The sequence below is a fragment of the Perna viridis genome, chromosome 5 (genome assembly GCF_037379345.1).
Source record: "Perna viridis isolate PV_CMFRI_1.1 ecotype Kerala chromosome 5, ASM3737934v1, whole genome shotgun sequence".
NCBI classification, from domain to species: domain Eukaryota; kingdom Metazoa; phylum Mollusca; class Bivalvia; order Mytilida; family Mytilidae; genus Perna; species Perna viridis.
In genome coordinates, this window is record NC_142449.1 from 31,524,626 (window position 1) to 31,539,091 (window position 14,466).

The following is a 14,466-nucleotide window of genomic DNA, read 5'->3' on the forward strand; positions in this document are numbered from 1 at the left end:
TTCTAGAAAAGCTTACCCTACCGGTGCACCTGGTCCATGCTCCCGGTTTTCAGTGGAGTCTGAGTTGCTCATTTGCTTTTGTTACTTTGTATGTACGATTTTAGTTACTTTATGTTCCTTGTTGTGTATGTCTGTTTCCGATGTCTGGTCTTTGTCCCTAAATTAAATTCTTTTGATTACCGCTATAACCTTGGTTCTCTTGATAACTCTTTAAAGGAATATTTTAATCATTGACTAAGTTATGCTTCCAGAACAAACTTTTGTGCAGTTTGTACTTGTTCATTTACCACATTCATGGAACGTAAACTTCCCGAATTTTTGTTATCATAACTAGGTAAAATATTAAATATTAACCTTTTGCGTTAATTTTTTTTCGGCTTCAGTTAAAATCAAATTATGTTCATTCATCAAAGCGTTGTCTAGTTTGGAATTATGTTGAATTCGCAACTGCAAACCGATCGGCGTTAATAACATCACAGTAATAAGTTATTTTATGGACAATAACCTATCTCGTTCAGAAGAGAAATTCACAGTCAACTTAAATTAGTAATAAAATAAACAATACGCATTTTGTTACTTTTGATTTGTGTTCGATGTTAAAAACAGTTCTCTATCAAAAGAGAATAAAACTGCAAATAGTGAAGTTTTCCCACTTGCAGTCATGTACTCAACAGAAAACATTCAAAATTCCTATGAAATAAAACTATAGTACCGGTTTATACTATATGAAGGACGTTAAGGCTTAATCTATCGATACTGGCTCATAGTTAACACTTCAAAATCAATATTTCAACTAAATCTTGAATCAAACTTTTTTTTTCAACTTCTAAATGTTTGTTTGTTTGTTGGGATTTAACGTCCGAGAGCAATATTTCAGCTATATTCAGACGATGAACATGAAATTGATGATAAAAAGAACATGAAATGATGATGAAATGAAATAGGGATGGGACACAAGGTCTATGGGGTCGACAAATTTTGATTGCCACTGGAAATAGAGAGAGGTGGGTAGGGTCGGGCAATTTAGCCTCCTGTGACGGAGCCCTATGGGTCCTACTCCGGGAGAATATCACAGTAGGGTTCTTTAACGTGCAAGGAACGTGGCATCTTTCCCAACACGATGCACCACTATGGTTTGCGGTCAGGTTATCCGTATTATAGCCTGACAACCCCAGCATGTAACACACCAGGGGTACCCCATTCCACCATCTGGGGCACACAACCCAGTTGCTCTGAGGGCAGAGCGCCCTAGCCCCCGGCTAGGGTTTTGAGCACTATTAAGTCGCCTTTTACGACAAGCTTAGCGCTGCTGCAGGCTTATTCTTTTAACACCCGGACCTGCACGGGGATCAACTTCTAAATAGCCTGACAAATGCTTCATACATGTATACTATAGGACTTGTTTTGCAGTTGTATAAAATATATCATGAGGCACTGCCAGATTATTTGGTTTCAGACCCAACATAACGTGTATACATGTCCATTCAGTACTTCACAACACTGTCATTAACTTTAGAATTTCTATTTCTATAACTTTGTTATTTTTATGTGTGTAGTATTAATGCCTTGATACTTAATAATCCCTCCCCCTTTTAACAAATGTTTAAGTATGAATGTGACTAGAATTTTATTCTATAACATTACTTTATTGGCATGAAGTCATAAATAAAAAATGTTTTAAGTAAAAATCATATTAAGAGTTATCAGTAAATGCACTCTGACATATACACATATAGAAAAACTAAAAATCGTCGGAGCTCCTCGGAAATGTACTTACATGTACACTGTACTTTTACGTTTACATAATGTCTATATGTATAATGTAGAGTCCCTGAAACTTCGTGTTACAGTAATAGGCAGATAATTGGACTACCCAAACTCAATAGATTCCTCAATGTCATGTGTTTTGCAACAAAATAGCTTTCTAGTCAACCTCTAGCACCTCTGGAGTAATAAACAGACCATCCTATTAGATCTAACAATATGTTATATTTCCGGACACACTACCGACCCTCCTTCGGACTCCCTTCCCAAAAGTTTGCATTTGTAATTTTGAAAAAAATATATCTATATTACAGTCTGCTGATTGTCTTTCAGAAAAAAAAGTAGAACGCCATATATATGTTTCTTTTCTATCCTAGATGGAAAAACAAAGAGAAATATTGGTTGTTTATATTTAGATTCGATTGTAAACACACATGCCGTGAGTGTGCTCTTGGTCGTAGATAATCCCTTTTGGGATTCGGCACTTTAATTAAATTTTGTTTTTGTTTTGACCACCACTGTCATAACAAAAAAAATCTTCAGCGCCGAACCCCAAAAGGGGTTACGCCGTGGACTAAGTCTATTAGTTTTTTGCATATCTGGTTCATTGTATTCTAAGTTTGGTGTCACTATAACTTTTTCCATTTAAACAAAAATAAATAAACACAAATCCCTAGTTACCGATCGACAAATGGAAATGGTGATCGGAAAAATAACATTTTTTTTTCTGCCTAGGAAATTTCTTATCAATTGACTGGCGTGGACTATTAACTTGACCTGCCTTTCTGCCTTACATGCATTTGGAAGTGTTCATTTTATTCCAAAAAGTATTTTGCTGTGTCAAAGATTCAGCAAATGCTGTGGGCTATACAATATATAGCGTACAGATTACTAATTGGATCACTAGATCACGGATCGACATTAAATCACCTGATAATGCATTAAATGAATGAACGTGGTCACATGACAACTTATTTCCCCGAATTACACCATGACCCATATTCACGCGTATTACTATTTCCGGGGACTGTGTAAACGCTTCAATGCTTTACACCGTCCGTGGGATACCCCAAATGATAGCCATGGGCGTTAAGAAACCCCTCTGCCCGTCATGTATTACAGATACCACATATGAGTGCAAACCGGGTGTAAAAGTATTCGGTATATATGTTAGCACGAAAATGAAAATTAAACCAAGTATAGGAACAGTCAGCTGATGGTCGGCGTCACTCATATCGTGCAAATGATTGGCTAACACTGTGTTGCGAAAGTTTTTTGGGGGAATTTTAGTGTTTTGTTTCCACAAAGAAAGTCGAATTATCTGCTGAAAGCAACGATGACCTAGCTTTATAATGCACGAAATGAAGGGTGTGACGGGTATACGGAAATTGCTATCATTTTCAACTTTATTGTTATAGTGTTATTTAAAATTAGTTAGTCGAAATGGTAAAGAAAATTATATAGTAGTTTTAAATCATACACTATCTAGTATGCAAATGATAAATACAACGTTAACCTTCAGCTGTCTCTGTTTTTTGCATTATGTCATAAACATTTGGTTTTTCTTTGCATCCCAATGCTTCGTAATTGGAACCATTGCTAGAATGAGAATAAAACATTTTCATTTGTAGCAATTAACATTTGTTTGCTAACATAGTTATATTAATCATGTTCAAACTTGCTCGAATGCTTGTGGATTACATTTTAATGGTTATCATTGTTGACATAAATGTGATTAACCAATGTAAATTTAACATTTTAGAAATATGTCTCCTAAATAGGTTGGACAAATACTTGTGGTGTAGGCATTTCTACAATCGACACTTAAATTTAAAGTTAAACTTTTAAAAGAGTAATGAAGGGAACCAAGGTTATAGCAGTAAGACTGCCCATGCAAAAACCAGGCAGTTCCTATGATTCGGGTGGCACATAGTACATTTACCACACTGAATTTGTTCAAATGTTTATATCAAATGTATGTAAATTAGTAAAATATTTTTTTTTAAATGGATGACTCAGGAAATCAAAAAGAAGCCCCCAACTGCCTTAGTTTTGCATGAACCAGTTATATATTCATAGCGAACCAACACATTCATCCTCGTAACATCTATGTAAAGGTCGACCTGGCACCGACTGAATCATTTATAACACAATAAAAATCAACACAAAGTGACTATATTACATGAACTTTCCATTGCGATCAATTAAATCAACATCTTCCTTTCAACTTTACGACTACAAGTTTATCTGATTGATACACAAATATCAATTATAGCTACAAAAGATATAAGTAAAGCTCACTCGGTGATACTCCAGTTTCCCTCTTCAAAAAACATATAGGATACCACATAAGTGATTTAAGCATTCATATGGGAAACAAAATAGGAGGTGAACATTGGCATTACTTTATAAAGAATATGTGAAGGTTGAGGTTCAATCGAATTCCATTCAGCAGTTTCAGAGGAATTCTGGAATAGAAAAGGGTCTCCCTTGGTTGACAAATGACAAAGTCGATAATTACCATCAGGTAAAAAAGTCATTCGGATTGAAGACAAAATAGAAGGCGCGCAATGACATTATGTAAGAAAGAATCTATAAAGGATTTATACAATCCCATTAAGCTATTTCAGTGGAGCTGCGGATTAAAACAGAGGACGGAAAAATAGACCAAAGGAAGTACGGACGGACGGATGTACATCATTATCACTATATACCTCTCGCTTTTCAAAACTTATTTCAACAAACAATTTCATTACAAAGTAAACTAAAATTTTAAAATCATACTCTTTTTCTTCTCGTCCTGAAATGAAAAGAAAAGATGTAGTAAAAAGTGTTGTCTAATATCATTACACTTCAGTGAGTAAGAGTAAGATATTATGTACCTTAGATAGTCTTGACAAAGCAATGTGTGTCATTGTTACCAATGACCTCGATGATACAAATTATTCACGAATGTCACTATAAATAAGATATAACAATATGCTATGAAAAATTTCTTTCTATGATATAAAGACAAGTAGTTATAACATCACCTCTTTAATTGGAGAGGCACTATTACAAGATCAATAGGTAGCATATATCGTAATGAAAATTGGGACAGTAGTTATACTGGTAGTTTTTAACACAACAAAACAATAATTGCCCCTTTGAAGCAATACAATTTACCAGGACCAAGGTATTCAAAATACTTATACACTGGGCTTAAGTTATTTACTTGATAAATTTAGTACAATCTATAGCGGATAACTTTTTGAACAAATAGTCCAAAACAACCAAATAAAAAAACATGCTTAATCGATTAATATCGTTTTAGTTTATAAAATTCATTCTTATGTTTAAGAACACCTTGGTTAAAAGTGAATTACCTTGTATGTCACCCTCAACATTCGCATGTTCGGCCTGTGTGGTCTCTATTTTATCAGGAACATACGTCACTGTAGAGCTTACAATATAAAGGCAAATAAACTGTTCTCGAAAAATAATGAAAATAATATCAATTGTTTACTTATTTTAGTTGATTAAATGAATGTATACTTATTTTTGACCGCAGTGACTTTTTAGCTGATTAATTGTATGGATACTCATTTCTGACCGCAGTGACTTCTTATTGATTAATTGTATGGATACTTATTTATGACCGTAGTGACTTTTTATTGATTAATTATATGGATACTCATTTACGACCGCAGTGACTTTTTATTGATTAATTGTATGGATACTCATTTACGACCGCAGTGACTTTTTATTGATTAATTGTATGGATACTCATTTCTGACCGCAGTGACTTTTTAGTTCATTAAATATAAGCATGGATCCGTTGAACCAATATTTTATCATGAATATTGGAAATTTAAAAAAAAAAATGTGATCTCTTAGACAATTTTTTAAATTTTCAATCTACTGTTAATTCTGGCCATTAAAACAAAGAATATCATCTTAATTCACTCATAGGCATATCATATTTAAGCTACTTGTGTCGAATATTAATAGAATATGACCATCACGGCACATGTGCCTAAAGTATGTATTATTTTAGAATAGCTTGACTGTCGAAAGTGTAGTATTAAAAACTGTACTTACTGCTGTGCTGATCGTCGGGCTATATTCCAAACAAAATTAAGAGACAAAATTTAAAGAATATACCTAGTCAATTAGAATTGTTCCACATTTAAACAATGGTATCGTTTTAGATATAAAACATATCTAAAATTAGCCCACCATATATCTCTAAAGCTTAAATACCCTGACAAATGGCAAAAAAAAAACTATCAAAAACTACAAAAATGATGGTTAATGTATAAAAAAAAATGTTCTCGTACAGAACCGAGTTCTACATCCTCTCTTTGTCTACATTAATTAAATATTTGATTTCTTTAAAATTTCTGTAGTAAAACAAAACGAACCCTTCAAAAACTTGTAAATGAAGATGGCATTCGATATCAGTAATATCGCAACAAGTGCAGACAAAACTCCTCCTTCCATGGAATATTTGGAAACGTCTGTAAGAAAAAGCAAAATTAGAGAAAAAAACGAAGAGAGTATACGTATTATTGCTTAAACAAATTGACAGGAAACTGACCTTATAAATGTCTAATATTTAATGTGACGTTTTTTCTAACCTCTAGAACCTTAGTAATGTTTTAAATATGTCAATTTTCGTTTCATGGAAGGATATTCAAACAATACACATTTCATTGATTTATTAATTGAGATAAATGAATGTATTTTATATGACAATTAAAGAGGAACAATGGACAGATGCATGATTTAGTTAAGTAGCAGTCTATAAAAATCAAACAGGAGGTAAGTCAAAAACCAACCAAATTCACTGTTATTTATTGTTCGAAAAGAGTTATAGACCACATAACCAGTCTTAGTTTTTCATCTGGGTGCTGCGCTTTTGAGATACAATTTATATAGATTATAGATTATAGCAGTTTGCAAGAGCTATCTTTGTTGTTTTGGTTTGATTTGGTTGATTTTAGTGGGACGTTAAAATGTAGTTCTCTCAACAGTACAGATTTTAATAGAGAAAGGACTGTTGTGATACAGCATATATATAGACCAAAAAAGCAACATCGTTTATTCCATGTTTTTTTTCTACTCCATGAATAACCTTACCATATGCTGTGGCTGGATTTTATATGAACTGGTGTCATCATTCAGAAATAACGTATTATTGGATAGCAATATATTTTGCTTCAATTTAATTAGAACTGGTAATCTTAGTATTTTTTTTCTGTAATACTTCATTTTATGCACCAACCTTTAAATAAATACTAATCTTTTATTTAACTTTTTTGCTTGGAATTCAACGAATGTTGCGATTTTGCCATGGTCAGGCCTTTCGAAATTCTCCGACACTTTCAAATAACACAACGTTTGACAATCGAATAACGTCGAGTATAATCATTTATCTTATCCCGACTTGCAAGATTCTTGCATTTTCTAAGTGGTCTGGCTGCAGCGTCTAGAGTGACGTCAGGAACGTCAGACGCTGTTCGGTGCTTGGTACACTAGATGCATTGATAAAATATAATGATAAAATTGCACCATTTTTCTTCTTTTTTGAAACTGATAGCAGGTAGGAGCATTTGCTTGTTGCTATAGTTTGGTCGACCTTTATATAAATTATAATCACATATTGAACAATTAAACTGCTTTCCTGACTCATATCAATCAAGATATGAATAAAACTAGTGACTTTGTTTGAGATAACTGTATCATTGAGGGATTTTGACAAACCAGGTGTCTTTAAAGTCACAGTATTCCTTTGAAAGGTCCTCTAGAAATAAATTAGAATACATGTATATTATAGGATTAAACACTGTTTTCCAACGTTTATCAATGTGGTAAATCGGACAAATCACTAACATTTGTGAGTGAATGCTCCAGCTTTTTTAAAGTTTATAATTACTGGACAAAAAACAGTGTTTATTCCTTATAAATCCAATCAAAACGTATCTGGAATGCATTGAATTTCATGGTTTTTTATTCGCATTTAGCGGTATTTTCTTATTTTTTGTCGCAACACTTGTATAAATGTGAACTGAAGAAAAGTACAGGAAACTAACGCAGCTGTACAAAATATCTAATTGAGTGGGACCTAAAATATTACATCAAGACATATGCTGTTTAGATTTGTATTATTACAAAAAGAATTAATATTTTAAACGCATTTTTCCTTTTTTTTTCGAATGAAGCGTTAATATCTGGAACTTGGTTTCACATCAAGAAATATGTACCTCTTTTATTTGTGGAATGAATACCTCTAAATGTATATATTTTATAGTGACTTGGAATGAAAATTGAGTTCAAAGATTCATTCTATTACCTTCGTATATTGACATTTAAAAGTTTTTTTTATGAATTTATGATTCAAACAGTTCTATTTGTGACAAAGTTTAAACTGTTTTAATACTAAACTGCTCAAATTTAGCGGTACCTTCATTGGTTTCAGCCTTAATTGTTATAATCTCTGCTATACAGCCAAAACTATTACATATCTTCGCACTGTATTGTCCATAAGAACACTTGTCAGATATTGTTAGCCGTGAATGTCCAATGTATTTATTGTTTCCAAGCTCGATTACTTCCCATGATTCATTTGACCGACAATTCCATTCTATATACGGTTTAGGGTTAGCTACAATTGTAACGTTTATATGTTCGACGGCTCCAATCATAGAAACAAAATCCTGTCTAGAAAACATAACTTGCTTCGGAGTACCTGCAATATTATATGAATAAAAAGTAGATTAAAGTACAAATGGTACATCAGTGCAGTATATTTGTTCCAAAAAATAAACAAATATTTTTTCTCATCCCATGAGAACAAATCGCAAACATTGTATCTTAATCAACTTCACAGACATTTTTAATGAACCAAAACTTTTCCTTTATTGCAAAAACATAAACCTTCTAAAAATTTTAAAACGAAATAAACATTTTAGGGAATATCTATGATATGACATTAAGTGTGTTATTCGTGAAAAATATCTAAGGAAACTTGAAGAGGTAATCTAGGATAAGGGACATAACTCTTGAAATCAGTGATATGTTTGTATCATGTCCAATTTTGCCAAAGCCTTTCATTTGAAACATGATGAAATCAATCCAAGTTACTTTCATGCTTACACGAGATTAATGTAAAATGCTAAATACAAACGTTCCAATGAATTGTCAGAGTTCTGTCCTTTACCCAAGGTCTATCTCCTTAACGAATACTCATCAATAATTACTCAGTGCTTAGTTTGACAATTATTGACTTACAAATAATTCGCTAATAAGTAAAAGATAAGGAAAGATTTTTAACAGCTTATAAGGAGACTTAGAAGATTGTACACAAAGATGTGCATGTTACATTTTTTTTTCGCAAAATACCAACCCCATGAGCATACCCCCTTTCTCCTCGCTATCAAAATGGTCAATAACTTTATAGCACTTCGCAATACATTCTTTTATCCCTGAAGGGCGTCTCTAGCAACATCCATTTCAGTTTTGGCCTCTAAAATCAATCTGTACAGATACCGGAAATATTACTGTTCTCCACGGATGGTGGGAATATTTTCCACATATCATGTAACGTAAACAAAATTCTGACGACAGCCGCAAATTCTAAACAAGAAAATGATTGCTTTTCATATCTTAGAAAAGCTATGTTTCGATTTTGATAATATAATCGAGTTGTATTTTTTCCGAGGCGGGTTAGGTTCTTGACAACAGCAACAGCGGAACAGCGGAGATACACGTAGGTGCATCCACGTGTTTTCCGGAGTTTTTATAAACATAATATTCACTTATTTAAATAGGTAAAACAAATTAGAAAAAGACTTGAAAACTATCAGAATAGATGAATTTATTTTTACTGAACCGTAACCTTAACCTATATTTTTTTTATTTGTTTGACTGAAGAAAATGATGGAATTTCTCCGTAAGGACAGTCCCTTTTCTTTACTTCCGGGACATGACTTTTTTTCGTTAGTAAATTGGGGGACCTTAAGGGAAATTTAGAAAGTACACATAATAACGGTAGAGCTCACACCGCTTCGCGGCGCTCGCTATGAAGGACGGATACTTCATTTTCGGTTTTTGTAACTAAAGCACGTTCCAATTTATCCATACCTGTAAAAATACATTCTATAGAACGTTCGCGTCGATTTAATGCAAAAAATAATGCTCAGATGTTGCCTTAAAATCTTTTTACATGGGTGTTTCTACAATCCAGTTGTATCAATAATATTCTCAATTTGTGCCGGTCGTACAATTCCTATCATTATTTTTTTTCTTTAAAATCATCTTGAATTTCCGTTGGAGCATGGACCAGATGCACCGATAGGGTAAGCGTCCTCTGCTTTTCTGGAAACACCCATCGAGTTGCTCATAAAAAAAATCAAGTCCGGGGTAGACAAACGAGGAAAGGAAAACTATGACACGTTGAATAAAGCAGTTTTCATGGCACAGATGGATACATCATAACGATCCTAAGTTCATGATCATAACAAATAATGCAATGTAGACTATACAGTGACACATTCAAGCATGCAATACGATTTTACATGTAACTGGCATATTTGGAATCAGTTGTCATTACAGAATCTAAATCAATCCGTGCAACTATAATTGCAATCTTTCATCGATCACCAGTTTCCGATTAGTTATCGATCTGCCAAACAAATGATCGCTTCCTTTTTTACACAAGGTGACCGATGATCGGTTTGTTTGGTTTTCCATTTTTATACACATTTACTAAAATATATAAATTCATACATCAAAGTAATTTACCTGTTCATTGAATTTACTTCTTTAGCTGAAAGAAAATTTGATATGTTACATTATTTAATTCGTTCAGATCAAAATTCTGAAATTTACATGAACCGATTATCCGTCATTTAACATAACAAAACACCGATCAAATCGATCATCGGTCATCGATCCGTCAACAATCATTCAATCATCGCTCACCGATCCGTTAAAAAAGTTGTGCGGATCGTTTCTGGGACTGTACCTACCAGGAGTAAAGAACTTGTGTCTTGTCGCCTTGGAACATTGAGCTTTGTTATAACAAAATTTCAACTCTATATTATATTCCTCACATCGTTTTAACTTGTCTGCTGGTATCAGGTATTCTGTAGTCGTCATTGTATTCTGAAGTAACTGCTGTTCATTTGAATCCTTCAATTCTAGGGATGTCCAATTCACATACATGTTAGTCGATGCTTTCCATGATATGCTGGCTGTAAGTGCTGATCCATTTATCTTGATTCGGACATCTGTTGGTATTTCGAGAACTGTAAGAGAAAGCAATAATAAATCTTAATTTGATTTTAATAGAACTAGTATGCGTATGAAAAAAAATATTTGATTTATTTTTTAAACATTTTTTTTGGCAAACTGTTACCCTTTACAAATGCATTATAAAATATGCCCATATATTTTCTCTAGCATCAACCGTTTCTGAGATAAAAGGGTACATGTATAAAATGGTATTGGCCAAAAAGTGATCCATGCATTTATATACATGTTTTATTCCGATTAATTATCTAATATGTATTCCTTTTTTTCTTTTTTACAAAATAAGTTTGAAAAGCATCAAGAATCAAAACTTCTGATTTTTTAATCTGATATCGAAATAAAGCTTTGACAGTTTTGTAAAAAAATTATTGCCGCAATGTGAAAAGAAATGTTGGTAAGTTATGTATCTCAAATTATAACCTGCTGTATTTCGAGAAGGCTTAAGTAGCACTCCAGCTAAGGATCATGCATAATGTGATTCATGGGTAAAAAGCCTACATATTTTTATTTTTGATATTTTGTTTGAAATGTCATAGTAAACAGAAATAAACATGTGGTTTTTCATATAACCCGTGCTCTTAGGAGATAAAAATTATATAGAATGCACTGTAGATTTCAAAATTAAGGGAGATAACTCTGTAAATGGCGCAGAATCAAATACAACTGAATCAACTGTATTTTCAATGCCGATTATCTCCTAAGAGCAGACAGATTTGAATGAATAATTACACATTTCATAGTATAGACCCATAAAACAACTTAATTACAAAAATAAAAATATGTAGTCTTTTTTGGGGTGTATCACATTTTTCAGATTTTGCATGATTCTTACCAAGACAGCTAATTAACTCCCATTTCTTGCTTTTCAAAAGATAGGAAAGAAACTTACATAAAAGAGGACAAAAGTTACATGTATAATCTGCGTTTTCGTGTCATGTCATCATTAAATATGGTATATCAGAGTTCAAATGAGTACAATGTCCGAAAAAACGTGGATAATTGACACCTGACTACGCAACAATTTCCTACTTTAGTTGTTGTCATGCTTTTGTACCGATGAATATTACCAAAATGCTCATATTTCCACCTATCGGGTTTAGGTTTTCGCTTATATTGTTTGAAATAAGTAGATAAATTGATTTGTTAATAGATTGTATAAAGGTATATAAAGTTGTAATTTGGTATATTAGTTGAAGTGTAAAGTACAAAAGTATTTTGATTCAATATTATAAATCTCAACTCATTTAGCTCCGCGTGCTCTATACATGCTATAGTAAAGAATAAAATATTATTGGTCAAATCGACAATATCGGCAATTGAGTAATTAACTACAAATTCCGAAATCAAAGTCATTAATTTAGAATTAAAAGTCGATACATTCATTTTTGAAGTTAACATTGATATGAAAAAGAACACCAACAGTGTTTATTATAAACTTAGAGCGTTTGACTTAGTGCAGGCGGTGTTGCCATAGATATGAGAGAAGAGAAGGGGTTAGAATCCCGCTGAGGGAGCGACAAAATCTGCATCGCAAATTTGCACCCTCACATCGATTCTAGAGTTGTGGTGTAGTTTAGACTTAATTGTGTGTGTATATATATCGAACTCGTACTGCTGTGACATCTATGGCATCACCGCCTGCACAAAGTCCAGCGCCCTAGACCACTTGGGCAGCTAGGCTAAATTTGATTCGATGGAGCAGTGTAGCGAATAGAGTCGTCACGTTGTATATATATATAAACGTCTCAGAATGTGACGACTCTATTTGCTACACTGCTCCATCGGATCAAATTGATACAGGGAAAATATATAAACGTATAGAAAGGTTTGAAAAATTCCCAACGATGTTAGAACTGTCAAATTTGTGATGCAAATTTTTGGTCGTTCCCTCCGCGGGACTCGGACTCGTACTGCTGTGACATCTATGGCAACACCGCCTGCACAAAGTCCAGCGCCCTAGACCACTCGGCTAGCTAGGCTATATAAAATATAGCTTTCGCTGGCGGGTAATTCCTCCTCGTAGGATTAATCTAGGCCTGTAACTTAGTACACGATGTATGGCGGTACGGGACAGTTCATTTAGATGTTAATATGTAGGATAGAGGATCAAATTAATGATGCATGTCACAACAAATCAATATTATACAACGTCTCAAATTGTGACGACTCTATTTGCTACACTGCTCCATCGGATCAAATTGATACAGGGAAGATATATAAACGTATAGAAAGGTCTGAAAAATTCCCAACGATGTTAGAACTGTACAATTTGCGATGCAAATTTTTGGTCGTTCCCTCCACGGGACTCGAACTCGTACTGCTGTGACATCTATGGCAACGGCTATTCCGTTTAACCTCCCCCGTATGGAAGTTGGATTAAATTCGTATACTTATGTCACCGTATGTGTTAAATGTGTGTATTCATATAATTGATTTCAATTAGACAACCTCTCAGCCGTTAAATCATCGCGTACACATTTTTAAAAATGGGTTTGTACCGACATATGAATACGTTATATTAGAAAAATATATATATAGTTTTATTTCTCATGTTTCTTCTTTTGATTGGTATTTGCATGGCTCAAACTGTGTTATTTTGTAAATATTGAAATTTTGCTTTGTTTTGATTTGTTTGTTTGTTTGTTTGTTTTTTTTTAATTGATATATTATTTTCCTATCCTTACAATAAATATGTGACACAACGTCGATCAAAACTAAAAACAAAAATACCAAACATATAAATCGGAATTGGCAGCCAAAATCATTACCAAGACGTTCTACCATGTGCAATATACAAAGAATGAAGCCTCAGAGTTAAGGTATTTTGAAATGTGTAACACTGCAAAATTTAATAATCATGATTTATATTGGAGAAATCGATCCGTTTTCGCTTCTCTATTTTTTAAGTTCTGTCTACATGTAGATCTAGAATGTCTTTTTAAACATGTCTTAACATTTTTTACTTTAAGGAGGTAGACCAAAGGAAAGCGACACAACGTCATTGGAACGTTTGCATTCAGCATTTTATATCAATCTCATGTAAGCATCAAAATAACTTGGATTTATTGTATTCTGTCGCAAATGAAAGCTTGACAGGCTTTGATGAAATTGAATATGATACAAACATAGTTATGTCCCTTACCCTAGGTCTACCTCCTTAAAACCAACTCTTAAAATTCAACAACCCATACTATGAGCTTGTATTCCAAACAAATATGAAGAATAAATCGCGATAGATATATTTCATACTTTGTAGTTTCTTCTTTCCCGAGTTATATCGATGTAACAACTCAATTATTGTTTACGAAGGCAAATACAAATATTTATACTTGTGTACATACGGATCAACTTGGGGTTTGTTTTCAATTATTTGCTTTTGGGGTTTCTTCATGTTTAATGGTGACCTGT

The 14,466-nt window shown here is 33.3% G+C and overlaps 1 protein-coding gene across 2 annotated transcripts in view; it reads right to left on the reverse strand.

Moving 5' to 3' along the window:
• The window catches only part of LOC148617073 (uncharacterized), a 31,739-nt gene that overhangs the window by 2,449 nt on the left and 14,824 nt on the right, over nt 1–14,466 (reverse strand). For both annotated transcript variants that reach the window (XM_088584373.1, XM_088584372.1), the window contains 7 exons: nt 10,776–11,054; nt 8,210–8,494; nt 6,168–6,263; nt 5,845–5,863; nt 5,130–5,206; nt 4,549–4,564; nt 3,281–3,363 (listed from right to left, as the gene is read on the reverse strand). In XM_088584373.1, coding sequence (XP_088440499.1) covers nt 3,281–3,363; nt 4,549–4,564; nt 5,130–5,206; nt 5,845–5,863; nt 6,168–6,263; nt 8,210–8,494; nt 10,776–11,054 — 855 coding nt within the window. The remainder of the gene's footprint in view (nt 1–3,280; nt 3,364–4,548; nt 4,565–5,129; nt 5,207–5,844; nt 5,864–6,167; nt 6,264–8,209; nt 8,495–10,775; nt 11,055–14,466) is intronic.